We start from the raw sequence: 17,002 nt of genomic DNA, 5'->3' as shown, positions 1-17,002 counted from the left end.
TTGGGGGGATTAAGAATCACATTTAATTCCATCCATCCATTTTCTACCGCTTATACCTTCCTTTTTTGGACAACCCTATTAATTGTTTTATATATCTGGAGTAACTCCCCCCTAAACATTTTTCCATTTTATACTCTCTTCCGGTGGGTCATTTCCCCCTGGAGGATGAATTAATGATCCCAATCCGTCAGTTGCCAAAGTGACTTTTGCATGACAGTCTATTTAAAGCCTCCGCTCCAAGTCGTCCCCGTCCTCCTCGCGTCCGTCCGTCCTCCACCGGGAGAAGGACGGCGTGTTTGTGTCCGAGCGAGGCGCACTTGTGTCTGGTCAGGTGTCGTTGAGGACTGTGGGCGGGGGGGTGACCTTCAAACACCTTTGTCGCGCGTGCAACCGAAGAACATGGCGTCTGTGCTCGTGCTGGTGAATTATTGATCTGCGGACCTGCTGTTTGTCGCACGAATACTGTGAGTAGACTGACAGAAATACTTTTCATTTAAGACGGTTTCCCCTCAAAAAATGCCAATCATGAATACCGTATTTTTCAGAGTATAAGTCGCTCCGGAGTATAAGTCGCACCGGCCGAAAATGCATAATAAAGAAGGAAAAAAACATATAAGTCACACTGGAGTATAAGTCGAATTTTGTGGGGAAATTTATTTGATAAAACCCAACACCAAGAATAGACATTTGAAAGGCAATTTAAAATAAATAAAGAATAGTGAACAACAGGCTGAATAAGTGTACGTTTAATGAGGCATAAATAACCAACTGAGAACGTGCCTGGTATGTTAACGTAACATATTATGGTAAGAGTCATTCAAATAACTATAACATATAGAACATGCTATACGTTTACCAAACAATCTGTCACTCCTGATCGCTAAATCCCATGAAATCTTATACGTCTAGTCTCTTACGTGAATGAGCTAAATAATATTATTTGATATTTTACGGTAATGTGTTAATAATTTCACACATAAGTCGCTCCTGAGTATAAGTCGCACCCCCGGCCAAACTATGAAAAAAAACTGCGACTTATAGTCCGAAAAATACGGTACATTTTTTTCAAAATTTTACTGCAAATTATAATTTTTTTGATTAAATTCCAAATTCTTTCTCAATGCAACAAATAAGACCTATATTTCTCTAAATACTTAAAGGGGAACTGCGGTTTTTGTTGTTGTTTTTTTAAATTCAGCCTATCGTTCACAATTATGAGAGACAACAAAACAAAAGTTTTGTTGTTTTTTTGCATTTTAACACGTAAAAATCGTCTCGTTCTTGGTGGCTAGCAATGCAGCTAATGAGAGCAATCAATTCTACCTCTGAATCACTTTAAAATGCATTTAAAAACTGTCAACAATACTTTATTTACGTTCTGTAGCCTGTATTATAACCAAGCAGTAGCGAAATTGTTATTGTAAGAGCGAACACTGAGGAACTCATCGGCGTGCTACGGTATTAGCCGTAAAAGCTAACTACGGCAAGAGATAAGCGAGCTTCTACGTCAACACAAAACGCGTTTGAGTTTGTAATGCACACTACAATGCAATAGGACCAATCTGTACGGAGTGAAAAACATGAACGATCATATTGCAGTATCTTTTTAAGTATTATTTCATGTTTTGTTTCTACACAGCTAGCCAGACAGATTATATACTGTAGTTGTAATAACACGCATGACGTGCTGCATGTATCATGATCGATATTAAAGTGTGACTCACTCGAAGGACAGTTGTTAGTTTGGTCCAGCTGACCGGAGACTGTTTTTCTGGGTTTATTTGGGTAAGCACTCCATTTATGTCGGCGTAGCTTGGCTCCAAGTTCTACATTTACGACGCTAAATGTCACTCTCTCGGCTTCTGTCTGCTCCAACTTCTCACCTTCTCTTCATGCTGGCTTCTAGAAGCAGCAGTTCATCCTCCATATATTCAGCTTCAAAAAGAAAAGGTTGAGTCCTCATTTTGTCCAAAAAATAGTCGTCTTTGTTGTCTGTTACCAAGTCTGCCATGATGAGAAAACACACACGCGTTTGTTTCCGGAAGTAGGAAGTGTGGTGCAATGGAAACGGAAATAAATGTGCTGAAGAAGTCAGTCTAAAATGGGGTAAATATTGTACATATTACATATTGTTATAAAGGGGTCTGTTGCTACATTATATATATACTTGCAGTGTGTATATAAAACATATTACATATTGTTATGAAGGTCCCTGTTACTACATTATACATATACTTGCAGTGTGTATATTGTACATATTACATAGTGTTATGAAGGTGTCTGTTACTACGTTATATTTATACTTGCAGTGTGTATATTGTACATATTACATTATTATGAAGGTGTCTGTTACTATATATATATATATATATATGTATAATCTCTATCTATATATATATATATATATATATATATATATATATATATCTATATACAGGTAAAAGCCAGTAAATTAGAATATTTTGAAAAACTTGATTTATTTCAGTAATTGCATTCAAAAGGTGTAACTTGTACATTATATTTATTCATTGCACACAGACTGATGCATTCAAATGTTTATTTCATTTAATTTTGATGATTTGAAGTGGCAACAAATGAAAATCCAAAATTCCGTGTGTCACAAAATTAGAATATTACTTAAGGCTAATACAAAAAAGGGATTTTTAGAAATGTTGGCCAACTGAAAAGTATGAAAATGAAAAATATGAGCATGTACAATACTCAATACTTGGTTGGAGCTCCTTTTGCCTCAATTACTGCGTTAATGTGGCGTGGCATGGAGTCGATGAGTTTCTGGCACTGCTCAGGTGTTATGAGAGCCCAGGTTGCTCTGATAGTGGCCTTCAACTCTTCTGCGTTTTTGGGTCTGGCATTCTGCATCTTCCTTTTCACAATACCCCACAGATTTTCTATGGGGCTAAGGTCAGGGGAGTTGGCGGGCCAATTTAGAACAGAAATACCATGGTCCGTAAACCAGGCACGGGTAGATTTTGCGCTGTGTGCAGGCGCCAAGTCCTGTTGGAACTTGAAATCTCCATCTCCATAGAGCAGGTCAGCAGCAGGAAGCATGAAGTGCTCTAAAACTTGCTGGTAGACGGCTGCGTTGACCCTGGATCTCAGGAAACAGAGTGGACCGACACCAGCTGGACTGCTGCTGAGTGGTCCAAAGTCATGTTTTCTGACGAAAGCAAATTTTGCATTTCCTTTGGAAATCGAGGTCCCAGAGTCTGGAGGAAGACAGGAGAGGCACAGGATCCACGTTGCCTGAAGTCTAGTGTAAAGTTTCCACCATCAGTGATGGTTTGGGGTGCCATGTCATCTGCAAATTTCTGCTTACAAAAGACGTATTCTTACGGCTCTTTAGAGATTTCACGCGACTCTGTTTCACCAATCCAACGCAGCCTGGAAGTCCCATGACCGCGCTCAAACACCGTCAAAGTGGCGTCACGTTTCCTGTTTCAGGCAAACCGCCAGGAATGAAGCCTGTCCCTCCTGTGTGGAAGAGAACACTTTTCTGCTGCACTATGCTAACATGTTCAACATGTTCGGGGCGGCATAGCTCAGTTGGTAGAGCGGCCGTGCCAGCAACTTGAGGGTTCCAGGTTCGATCCCCGCTTGCGCCATTCTAGTCCCTGCCGTTGTCTCCTTGGGCAAGACACTTCACCCACCTGCTCCCAGTGCCACCCACACTGGTTTAAATGTAACTTGGATATTGGGTTTCACTATGTAAAGCGCTTTGAGTCACTAGAGAAAAGCGCTATATAAATATAATTCACTTCACTTCACACTTCAACGCTAACATGTTCAGTCATGTGTGCACACGCCGCTGAATAAAAATAAATAAAAATGTGCACACGCTGGGCCGAGGTTAGGACTCACGTAGCGTCCGGTCTTAGGCGAGATATGTTCCACGTCGTGAGTCCATATGCGGCAACCCCGAAACATCTCCGTGGATCTAGCGGTGCTTTCCTGTGGCGTTCGATGGCGTGAAAAAAGCATGTTTGTGTCGCGGGCCGACTGCACGCCGCAGGACTACGCATCTGGGTCAGACCGGCCCGCGTCCAGCCGGGCGTGTCCCGCGCAGATGTTGCCAGGGTCCCGCAAGAGCGCGACCCACTTCTGTCAACGGGCAGGTGAAACGTTAGCTAAAATGATGGATGACTTCTCATCATGGGATGATTTTTTTTTTTTTTTTTTTTTTACTCCTTTTATGACTTCAGGCTGCAAAAAACGAATTGCCTTTTAGAGTCAAAGGTAATAATTCAAACGTCATTTCCCGGGAAACAAACACCACTTTATCTATAATTGTGTTTTTTAACCATAGGGCCGGGGCCCATTATTAGGCCACCAAAAAAACATTTTTCTCAGCTGTAATACACCTTTCCACCACTTGTGGCAGTAATGACAAAATCAAAAAAACAAGTCTGCAGCTAAAGTCTTAATCGCAAGATTTATGACTAAAGTTTTTATTTGCACTTTAATTTTATTGACAGTCTAGTTAAGAAACATATTTTAATTATTTTAGTTTATTTTAACGCAACATAATTGCATATAAATGTATTTTTCATCAGCAGTATATTTGGTTAGCACCTGTTTTTCTAATTTTGAGTCCTAGAGAAAAGCGCTATATATTATCCTAATTTTAAGTTTTTCTAAGCTTAAGGTTTGTGTTAAATAAATAATCATCTCTGTGATTAACACATGGTTTCATATCATTTGACAAGGTTGTAAACTGTAAGTAGGTTAGATATAATTATTGAATGCCATTGAAAGCAAGAGTATTACTAAGAGTATACTAGGAATGAAATTAACAGTTTGGCCACACAAGAAATTAAAAAAAATCTAATATTTTTGAAACAGAGACACTATGAAAGTGGCTCTAAGTCTTTGAAAATATTGGCCTGGAAACAAACAAAAAAAAGATAGCGGAAAACACAATTCATAAAATCAGGGATCCAAGAACAAAAGGGATAAAAACTCATTCAAATTCAGGAAGCCTTCGAACATTTTTATAAAACTTTATACTCGAGGTCTCTAGTAGGAGCATAACCCAAATTGACAGCTTCCTGAACTCTCTGGATTTACCTATTTTAGATGAAAAACAAAACCAAACAATATCTGCAGATATAACTGAAAATGAATTAAAAGTTGCAATTAGTAGGCTTAAATTAAGTAAATCGCCAGGATCAGACGGTTACACGGCTGAGTGGTATAAGGAATTTAAAAAAGAATTAATACCTGTTTTACTCCCCACATTGAATTGGGCATACTTGCCAACCTTGAGACCTCCGATTTCGGGAGGTGGGGTGGGGTGTGTGGTCGGGGGTGGGGCGGGGCGTGGTTGAGGGCGTGGTTAAGAGGGGAGGAGTATATTGACAGCGAGAATTCACCAAGTCAAGTATTTCATATATATATATATATATATATATATATATATATATATATATATATATATCCTGAAAATATGCAAACAAAACTGTGTTTGGATAATTGATACTTCAAACTTGCATAAATAAATCTTAAGGAATATAACATAACTTGGCTTCTGAGAGCTTCAAAATGTAATGAATAAAATGCTAAAGTTGTTAAACAAGCAATTATTTTAATAATTAAATATGGTCATTTTAAACGAATTATTATGATAATTTAAAATTAATTATTTCAAATATGTTTATTTTAATGTATAATTCTATGGCTGGATGTAATAAGGAGTCATAAAAAATAAAAAATAAAAATACAATTAATTTTGATGTTTTTAGCAAAATATAGCAAAAATGTATTTAGTTTTTTTTTTTTTTTAATTAATAAATATATTTATTTTTAGGTAAGATAAACATAATAATACAATTTATCTCTAGTCTGGATGATTTAGTTCTTGTCACCCCGTCGTGAAAAAAGGCTGTCCTCACTCAGGTCCGCATGGAGCTGGAGGGGGCGTGGCCTCCAGCTCCGGCTGAAAATCGGGAGATTTTCGGTAGAATATTTGTCCCGGGAGGTTTTCGGGAGAGGCGCTGAATTTCGGGAGTCTCCCGGAAAATTCGGGAGGGTTGGCAAGTATGAATTGGGTCTTAAAACAGGCACAAACGCCACTTAGTTGGAGGGAGGCAATTATCTCAGCTATACCAAAAGAAGGCCAGAATAGAATTGAATGTGGATCTTACAGGCCAATATCGGTTCTCAATGTAAATTATGGCCAAACGATTAGAAGATTTCTTACCTATATTGATACATAATGATCAAACAGGTTTTATACATCAATGACAAACACAAGACAATACAAGAAAGACACTACATATTATGGATCATATACAAAGAAAAAACATTGAAGCAATTGTTATAAGTGTGGATGCTGAAAAGGCCTTTGATTCGGTCAATTGGAATTTTCTTTACAGAATTTTATATAAATTCGGCTTCCAGGATACAATCATTAAAACTATACAGGCACTATATAATAATCCTACTGCTAGGATTAAAGTCAATGAATACTTATCAAACAGTTTTACCCTAGAAAGGGGCTCTAGACAGGGATGTGCATGGTCACCATTACTCTTTGCATTATATCTGGAGCTTTTAGCTCAGTCTATCAGACAAAATGAAGATATTAAGGGGATCATTATTAAAGGAAGAGAGTATATATTGGCCTGCTATGCGGATGACATTTTGGTTTTCTTCGAACACCCAACATACTGGCTCCCTAAATTAATGTAATCATTTGAACTGTATGGTCAACTATCAGGATATAAAATCAATATAGGTAAAACCCATTTACTCTCATATAAATATAACCCACCAGAGGAAATCAGAAGTAGTTACCCTCTGATATGGCAAACAGAGTCTTTTAAATACCTGGGCATTAATTTGTCAAAAGATCTAACAAAATTATCAGAATACAATTATCTACCCATACATTAAAAAAAATAAAAGATGACATAGCAAGATGGAACTTAATTCCTTTTTTTAACCTTAGTTCTAGAATTGATTCCATTAAAATGAATGTACTGCCAAGACTGCTGTACCTATTTCAAACCCTGCCAATAGAGATTAACCAAAACCAATTCAATGAATGGGACAAAATGCTATCAAGGTTTATATGGCAAAGTAAAAGGCCAAGAGTTTGTCTCAAAACTTTACAATTGGTCAAACAAAAGGGAGGATGCGGTTTACCTTACCTCCGATATTACTATTTTGCAGCCCAGATGAGAGCAGTGGTATGCTGGTGCAACCCGTCATACATTGCTCAATGGAAAATTACTGAAGAAGAAATGCCCTCCATCCCCATACAAGCAATCCTGGCGGATAGCAATTTACAAACCCACATAAATAACATTGATAACCCTTGGGTGAAATGGACCCTTAAAGTGTGGAAAATGATTATAAAGGAATACAAACTCAAGAGTGAAATTGCAGTTCTTAAATGGTGTGCCTATGATACAGAGTTTACACCTAATAAATTAGACTCAAGATTTAAGGACTGGACATCTAAGGGTAAAACAGCTTTATGTAGTGTAATGAAAGATAAAAACATGCTTAGTTTTTAAACTATTAAAAGGACATATATATTAGATACTTGCCAACCCTCCCGAATTTTCCGAGAGACTCCCGAAATTCAGCGCCTCTCCCGAAAACCTCCCGGGACAAATATTCTCCCGAAAATCTCCCGATTTTCAGCCGGAGCTGGAGGTGGCCTCCAGCTCCATGCGGACCTGAGTGAGGACAGCCTTTTTTCACAACGGGAGGACAACAGGGTGACAAGAACTAAATCATCCATACTAGAGACAAATTGTATTATTATGTTTATCTTACCTAAAAATAAATATATTTATTAATTTAAAAAAACAAAAAAAAAACTAAATACATTTTTACTATATTTTGCTAAAAACATCAAAATTAATTGTATTTTTATTTGTATTTTTTCTGACTCCTTATTACATCCAGCCATGGAATTAAAATAAACATATTTGAAATAATTCATTTTAAATTTTCATAATAATTCATTTAAAATGACCATATTTAATTATTAAAATAATTGCTTGTTTATCAACAACTTAAACATTTTATTCATTACATTTTGAAGCTCTCAGAAGCCAAGTTATGTTATATTCCTTAAGATTTATTTATGCAAGTTTGAAGTATCAATTATCTAAACACAGTTTTGTTTGCATATTTTAAGGATATATATATATATATATATGTATATGTGTATATGTATATAATATATGTATATATATATATATATATATATAGTGTGTGTGTGTATATATATATATGTGTGTGTATATATATATATATATATATGTGTGTGTGTGTGTGTGCGTGTATATATATGTGTGTATATATGTGTGTATGTATATATATATATATATATATATATATATATATGTATATATATATATATATGTATATATGTGTGTATATATATATATATGTATATGTGTATATATGTATATGTATGAAATACTTGACTTGGTGAATTCTAGCTGTCAATATACTCCTCCCCTCTTAACCACGCCTCCCCCCCCGACCACGCCCCCCCCCCACCTCCCGAAATCGGAGGTCTCAAGGTTGGCAAGTATGCTATTAGAAAACCAAGACTTCTATCGATATTTGCAATTGCGGCATTTTGTTAATATGAAGATGAAAAGTGTCACAAAGACGAGTATATGTTTGATTGAACTGTTTACAAAAGCCTACAATTCAGAAATTGATAGAACTGTTTCATGCTTGTATAAGGGTCTGTTGAATATGAAATGATATTCAACTTCATATTTTAAAACAAAATGGGAGAAGAAAGGAGGGATAACTATGTCTGAGGAAGAATGGACAATAATATGGAAATACCAATGGCCTTGTACCAGCTCACCCAAGTGGAGGGAGTTCAGCTATGATAACAACTCCAATGCCTGCTGGAGAAATTGTGGGAATTCAAATGCAAACCACTACCATGTTTTCTGGGACTGCTCCACCATAAAGGACTATTGGAAAGAGATACATCAAGCTCTACAGGATATTTCCAAATGTGAAATACCCCTCGAAAGTAAAACTTTGTTTTTTGGACATATACCTCAGGACTGGCTGAAGAAAGATAAACACTTAATGAATATCCTACTGGTGGCTTGTAAAAAGACCATTACTAGGAAATGGATATCCCAGGAGAGCCCAACTTTGAAGCAATGGATGGAAACAACAATGGACATATATAAAATGGAGAAGATAACTGCCTTTATTAATTATAAATTGGATACATTTACTTCATACTGGGAAAATTGGGTCAACTATGTCACGCCCATAAATCTGACTTTAATATTTCGAATTAGCGATTGTACTGCGAAAAAAAAAGGGACTACTCCCTTTATGTGTATATGTATGTATGTATGTATGTATGTATGTATGTATATATATATATATTTGTGTATGCATATATGTATATATATGTGTGTGTGTGTGTATGTATATATATATATATATATATATATATATATATATATATATATATATATATATATCTGTTTATATTTTATTTTAATTTTGATTATTATTATTATTAATGTATTATTATTTCCTTTTTTTCCTTCTATTTATTTAATCGATGTATTTGTAGATATTTTTTTTTTTTTTTTTTTTTTTTTTTTGGGTGTGGGTGGTATGGATGGGATATGAACAAAAATACTTTGACATTTAGGACAGACAATAGATTTATGATTTATGTGAATATGATGTAATGGATTGGAAGGTCTGATGCTGGATGTCAATAAAAATAAAATGAAAAAAAGAAAATAAATCAAGAGTATTAATATTTGAGTCAAGAGTATTAATATTTGATTGGCCCCCCGGGCCAATCAAGTGGAAAAAGTTGGGCCCCAAGGGCAAAAAGGTTGAAAACCCCTAATCTATAACTTGTTTTTGATTTTTTTTTTGGTGTATTTGCATCCCCCTTTCATTCCCCTTTAGGGATGCTCTCCTGGTTTTACAGCAAATTACTGTAACTGGAAACAACGATACCACTTATTTTTATGTATTAATTCTGGCGACCATGCTAAACATTTTTTTTACTGTAAAATCTAGTCGTTATTTTTACAGTATTACTGTAAATGCAAAAATGGTATCAGTTCATTTCACGCTAGAATTCAGGCACATTTTTTTTTTTACTGTGAAATCTACAGTATTTACAGTGTTCTACTGTAAATGTAAAAATGGTATCAGTTATTTCTATGGTAGATTCTGGCGACACTGAGCTGCCAGTTGTTTTTGTTTAGTTTTTTTTTTACAGTAAAATCTAGTCATTTTTACAGTATTAGTTTAAATGTAAAAATGGCATCACTTTATTTTTTAATGGTCAATATCTGGCGACAGAGCTGCCAGTTTTTTTTCCTACTGCAAAATCTACAGTTTTTGTAGTGTATTACTGTAAACCAGTTTATTTATATGGCCCACAATGACTGTAAAAGAAAAAAAAAATGTACGATTGTTTCACAGTGGAATTCTTCCGACTGAGCTGCCACTTTTTACCGTAAAATCTAGGGTGGTTATTTTTACAGTGTATTACTGTAAATATGAATACGTTTATTTTTACAGTAGAACACTCTGCTGCCATTTTTTTTCTCCACATTCAAATGTGTAATTTTTACAGTATTACTCTAAATATAAGAACAGAATCACTTTTTTTATTTTTTTTATTTAATGGTGTCAATTTTTGCCACTTTTGTTTTAATAAATATTGTTTTTGATAATCTTTTTTATTGCAACATTTACAAAATGAGCTGCTGTCTAGTTGTTCTATCTTGTTTTATCATCACACTATCATTTGCAAGTATGACAATAAGTTGCAAGTCCCAAACATTAGATGGCAATATTGTAACGTTTATGGCGTTTTTTGTTGCGCCCTAAAAAGTGTTAAAACTGTAAGTATTGTACTTGTAACGCACCAGCTGTTTGATTGTAACGTGCATCGTAGTTGTGGTTTCCATTAACACATTTTAAGGTGTTGAAATGGCCATGTAAAATCGCTAATGCTAATTGGTAGCATGTCAACAGCAACCGTCCGAGGGCGGGGTGTGGCGTGTGGACACGTGTTCTGACCGTGGCGTTTCCTCTCTCTCCCCAGCAATACGCGAGTTCCCCGTTGACCTTTTCAGCAACAACGAGCGGAAGAGCGGCGCCGTCCTGCTCCACATCGCGGCGGTAAGAGTGTTTTCCTTTCTGCAACGATAAACGTCAACTTGCAAAAAATGCAACACCTTTTATTAGCTGAGCAATCAATAACGACGATGTCTGCCCATCCGCCGATTGATGGCACACTCTGCTCGGGCGTGTCCAAAGTGTGGCCCTTTTGCGTCCCTTAGCTGTTTTTGTAACGGCTTGCGGCACAGTCATTCCAATAATAGCATGCTAGTTTTTTTTAAAAATAATTTTGCAGCCGTACACCTTTAGTGACAAATATTTTGTAGAAGTCATAGTTTGGTACTTGACTCAACTTCCACCCCAGATCACACCTCACTCCTACCCACTTCTCCAAAGCTGGCTCAGGGTGGAGAACAGAGTAAAACAACTTGCACTGAGCCTTGTCCAGGGGTGTCAAACTCAAATACAGAGTGGGCCAAAATTTAAAACTGAACAAAGCCGCGGGCCAAGGTTGAACAAATTAACCTTTTTGATAGGGACCCAAACAAGTTTTGCATTAAATATTGAACAAGCAAGGCTTATATTACTTTATAGTGACATGCAAAATCGAGTTTCAAATAATAATAATAATAATTAAAAAATATCAATGGAATATCAAATACAATTTAAATAAACATTGAATGCCTCTTTTCTATTTGCAGCCTTCTGAGGTAAATATCAACATTAACTTTTTCCACAGGCTAATAAATTTGAAAATAAAATAATGAATAAACCAACCACTGCTCAGTTTGCAACACACTGATCTAATCTGATGTGGCCAAGCCAGATACCTGCCATCTTTTCTTGGATGCTAGTTCATTAATGTCGGGGCTCAGGCTTTGAGCTGAGGCAACCTTCATTATCGAACGAAGGTGTTCATCAGTCATTATATCTCGTATTCCACAGTCTTGGGGGCGTGCCTTACAGGCACTGCTTTTAACGTCCTCTACGAGCTGACGTCACGTCCGCTTTTCATCCCTTCTAACAACGTGCCCGCCCAGTCACAAGATAAGAGCGGCTTCTGTACGCACACACACGTAAATGCAATGCATACTTCATCAACAGCGATACAGTTTACACTGAGAGTGGCCGCATAAGCAACTTTAACATTGTTAGAAATATACGTCACACTGTGAATCCACACCAAACAAGAATGACAAACACATTTTGGGAGAACATCCGCACAGTAACACAACATAAACACAACAGAACAAATACCCAGAACCATTTGCAGCACTAACTCTTCCAGGACACTACAATATACACCCCCACACACACACACACACACAAACACACACTTTGTAGCGTCCCGGAAGAGTTAGTGCTGCAAAGGGTTCTGGGTATTTGTTCTGTTGTGTTACTGTGCGGATGTTCTCCCGAAATGTGTTTGTCATTCTTGTTCTTATTTCTAGCAATGTTAAAGGTTTTTATACTGGTACCCTCATTGTAACCTGTATCGCTGAAGATCAAGTATGCATTGCATTCACTTCTTTAATTTGATATCACCTCACGGGCCAAGTGAAATTACGCGGGCCAGAGTTTGACACTCCAGATCACACCTCACTCCTACCCACTTCTCCAAAGTTGGCTGGCTCAGGGTGGAGGACAGAGTAAAACAACTTGCACTGAGCCTAGTCTATAAAATCTGCTACACCTCCCTGATACCGAAGTACATGTCAAACTACTTCCATAATGTAAATGACCGCCATAAACACAACACCAGGGGGCGCTCCACAAACCACGTTAAACCCAGATTCCGATCTAACAAAGGTCTTAACTCATTCTCCTTCTATGCCACATCAATGTGGAATGCACTCCCAACAGGTGTAAAAGAAAGTGCATCTCTATCCTCCTTCAAAACCGCACTAAAACACCTCCAGGCAACTACAACCCTAGACTAACACCCTCCCCCCACCACATCCCACCTCCCCGGATTGTAAATAATCAAATGTATATACTTGTTCTTATGCTTTCTGAACTCACTATGTTCATTGCTCGCTGTACATATCCTATGAAGTCCTACTCTGTTACAATGTCCATTTCTCAGATGATATACAGTAATTGTTGACTGAAGTGCTGATATCAACCAAACCCCTTCACATCCCACCCCCCGGATTGTAAATGTAAATAATTCAATGTATATATTCTGATGATTAACTAGTGTGATGACTGTATTATGATGATAGTAACAAGTTGCAAAACTTATTCGGGTGTTACCATTTAGTGGTCAATTGTACGGAATATGTACTGTACTGTGCAATGTACTAATGAAAGTTTCAATCAATCAATCAATGGTAAGGATTTTTACCACATTTTTCAGATGTGCACCCCCAGAGTAATATATTTTGTTACTGATAGCATTTTGGCAAGCTGAAATTAGCATGCTAGGTTTTAAAACATTTGTTTTAGCTAATTTAACTCATATTTTGGCATTTCACAAATGCTATTGTTAGCATTATACTGCTAGGTTTTTGACCATTTTTGCTCATAAATCTATATACCGTTTTTTTCGGAGTATACGTCGCTCCGGAGTATAAGTCGCACCGGACGAAAATGCATAATAAAGAAGGGAAAAAACATATATAAGTCGCACTGGAGTATAAGTCGCATTTTTTGGGGAAATTTATTTGATAAAACCCAACACCAAGAATAGACATTTGAAAGGCAATTTAAAATAAATAAAGAATAGTGAACAACAGGCTGAATAAGTGTACTTTATATGAGGCATAAATAACCAACTGAGAACGTGCCTGGTATGTTAACGTAACATATTATGGTAAGAGTCATTCAAATAAATAACATATAGAACATGCTATACGTTTACCAAACAATCTGTCACTCCTAATCGCTAAATCCCATGAAATCTTATACGTCTAGTCTCTTACGAGAATGAGCTAAATAATATTATTTGATATTTTACGGTAATGTGTTAATAATTTCCCCGGCCAAACTATGAAAAAAAACTGCGACTTATAGTCCGAAAAATCCGGTAATCTATATCTAACTGTAAGTATACTATTGTTAGTGTTATACTGTTAGTGTGCTAGTTGTTTTTTTAAGGGTCATTTTGCTTGTATACACAAATGAGTCATGTTTTTCGTTACTTGCCGCTATCAAGCCAGCGTGCTAACTGTTAGCATTTCGGTTTGCAATTTTGGTAAAAATTTCCTATGATAAGCCAATTTCCAGTTGTTTTTATTGTATACTGCACTAATTTCGCAGGTGAAAACGCCAAAATGACCGCTGCACACTTTAATATGTCCGTCTGTGGCCCTCAGTGGGGAAAAGTTTGCGTACGCCTGAGTTCAAGTCCTCCTCATTCCACGGGTTGTGATTGCCGGCTCGACTCGTGATGCTTGAAAATGGAGATGAGCAGCTTCATGTATGATTTATCGTATCATGTACCGTAACACAGTGGTTGACAATGACATCATAGAAATGACTAAACCTGAGCTGAATAATGTATTTGTCCATTAATCTTGCAAGACTTCAGCTCAGTGAGCATTTTAAGGAATAACTTTTTTTTTTTTCTTCCTACCAGTCATGGCAAAGGGGAAAATAAAATGTCGATAACCATAGAAAAGGGTCTTGCTGTTCAATACATACAAACCCCGTTTCCATATGAGTTGGGAAATTGTGTTAGATGTAAATATAAACGGAATACAATGATTTGCAAATCATTTTCAACCCATATTCAGTTGAATATGCTACAAAGACAACATATTTCATGTTCAAACTGATAAAAAATTTTTTTGTTGCAAATAATCATTAACTTTAGAATATGATGCCAGCAACACGTGACAAAGAAGTTGGGAAAGGTGGCAATAAATACTGATAAAGTTGAGGAATGCTCATCAAACACTTATTTGGAACATCCCACAGGTGTGCAGGCTAATTGGGAACAGGTGGGTGCCATGATTGGGTATAAAAGTAGATTCCATGAAATGCTCAGTCATTCACAAACAAGGATGGGGCGAGGGTCACCACTTTGTCAACAAATGCGTGAGCAAATTGTTGAACAGTTTAAGAAAAACCTTTCTCAACCAGCTATTGCAAGGAATTTAGGGATTTCACCATCTACGGTCCGTAATATCATCAAAGGGTTCAGAGAATCTGGAGAAATCACTGCACGTAAGCAGCTAAGCCCGTGACCTTCGATCCCTCAGGCTGTACTTCATCAACAAGCGACATCAGTGTGTAAAGGATATCACCACATGGGCTCAGGAACACTTCAGAAAACCACTGTCAGTAACTACAGTTGGTCGCTACATCTGTAAGTGCAAGTTAAAACTCTCCTATGCAAAGCCAAAGCCATTTATCAACAACACCCAGAAACGCCGTCGGCTTCGCTGGGCCTGAGCTCATCTAAGATGGACTGATGCAAAGTGGAAAAGGGTTCTGTGGTCTGACGAGTCCACATTTCAAATTGTTTTTGGAAACTGTGGACGTCGTGTCCTCCGGACCAAAGAGGAAAAGAACCATCCGGATTGTTATAGGCGCAAAGTTGAAAAGCCAGCATCTGTGATGGTATGGGGGTGTATTAGTGCCCAAAACATGGGTAACTTACACATCTGTGAAAGCGCCATTAATGCTGAAAGGTACATACAGCTTTTGGAGCAACATATGTTGCCATCCAAGCAATGTTATCATGGACGCCCCTGCTTATTTCAGCAAGACAATGCCAAGGCACGTGTTACATCAACGTGGCTTCATAGTAAAAGAGTGCGGATACTCTACTGGCCTGCCTGTCTCCAGACCTGTCTTCCATTGAAAATGTGTGGCGCATTATGAAGCCTAAAATACCACAACGGAGACCTTCGGACTGTTGAACAACTTAAGCTGTACATCAAGCAAGAATGGGAAAGAATTCCACCTGAGAAGCTTAAAAAATGTGTCTCCACAGTTCCTTTTAACGAGTGTTGTTAAAAGGAAAGGCCATGTAACACAGTGGTGAACATGCCCTTTCCAAACTACTTTGGCACGTGTTGCAGCCATGAAATTCTAAGTTAATTATTATTTGCAAAAAAAAAAAAGTTTATGAGTTTGAACATCAAATATGTTGTCTTTGTAGTACATTCAATTGAATATGGGTTGAAAAGGATTTGCAAATCATTGTATGCCGTTTATATTTACATCTAACACAATCTCCCAACTCAAATGGAAACAGGGTTTGTACACAATTACATCTGTACACACATTTTTAAGCAGATACTAACATAAATGTGAGGGGTTTCCCGATATTGGCCGATACCAATATTGATCCGATATCAGCACAAATCATACATAGAGTGATACCTCGATTTACAAACTTAATTGGTTATTCAACAGGGTTTGTGAATCAAAGTTCTTATCGTGAAGCAAATTCCTCCATAAACAATGTAAACATGAATAATGGCTTCCTGTCTCGATAAAAGTAAATATTTAGTCAAGGTTTCTACTTGGAGTGGACAAAAAAATGCTAATAAATCACAGTTTTTACTTGTAACTAGGGTTGTCCTGAGACCAATATTTTGGTACTTTTACATACTTTTCTAAATAAGGGGGACCACAAGAAAATGGCATTATTGTCCTTATTTTTTTTATTGGAAGTTTGTCCTTAAATAAAATAGTGAACATACTAGACAACTTGTCTTTTAGTAGTAAGTAAGCAAACAAAGGCTCTTAATTAGTCTGGTGACGTATGCAGTAACATATTGTGTCATTTTCCATTCTATTATTTTGTCAACATTATGAGGGACGAGCTGTAAAAATTGATTATTAATCCACTTGTTCATTTACTGTTAATATCTGCTTACTTATCTCTTTCAACATGTTCTATCTACACTTCTGTTAAAATGTAATAATC

General features: G+C 36.9%; 1 protein-coding gene across 2 annotated transcripts in view; it reads left to right on the top strand.

Moving 5' to 3' along the window:
* slc24a4b (solute carrier family 24 member 4b) overlaps positions 1–17,002 on the top strand; it is a 131,875-nt gene that overhangs the window by 72,266 nt on the left and 42,607 nt on the right. For both annotated transcript variants that reach the window (XM_061987056.2, XM_061987055.2), the window contains exon 3: positions 11,102–11,178. In XM_061987056.2, coding sequence (XP_061843040.1) covers positions 11,102–11,178 — 77 coding nt within the window. The remainder of the gene's footprint in view (positions 1–11,101; positions 11,179–17,002) is intronic.

The sequence above is a fragment of the Nerophis lumbriciformis genome, linkage group LG26, assembly GCF_033978685.3.
Source record: "Nerophis lumbriciformis linkage group LG26, RoL_Nlum_v2.1, whole genome shotgun sequence".
In the NCBI taxonomy this organism is placed as follows: domain Eukaryota; kingdom Metazoa; phylum Chordata; class Actinopteri; order Syngnathiformes; family Syngnathidae; genus Nerophis; species Nerophis lumbriciformis.
Note: the sequence above shows the minus strand (reverse complement) of the source record. Positions and strands in the feature narration are given on the sequence as shown.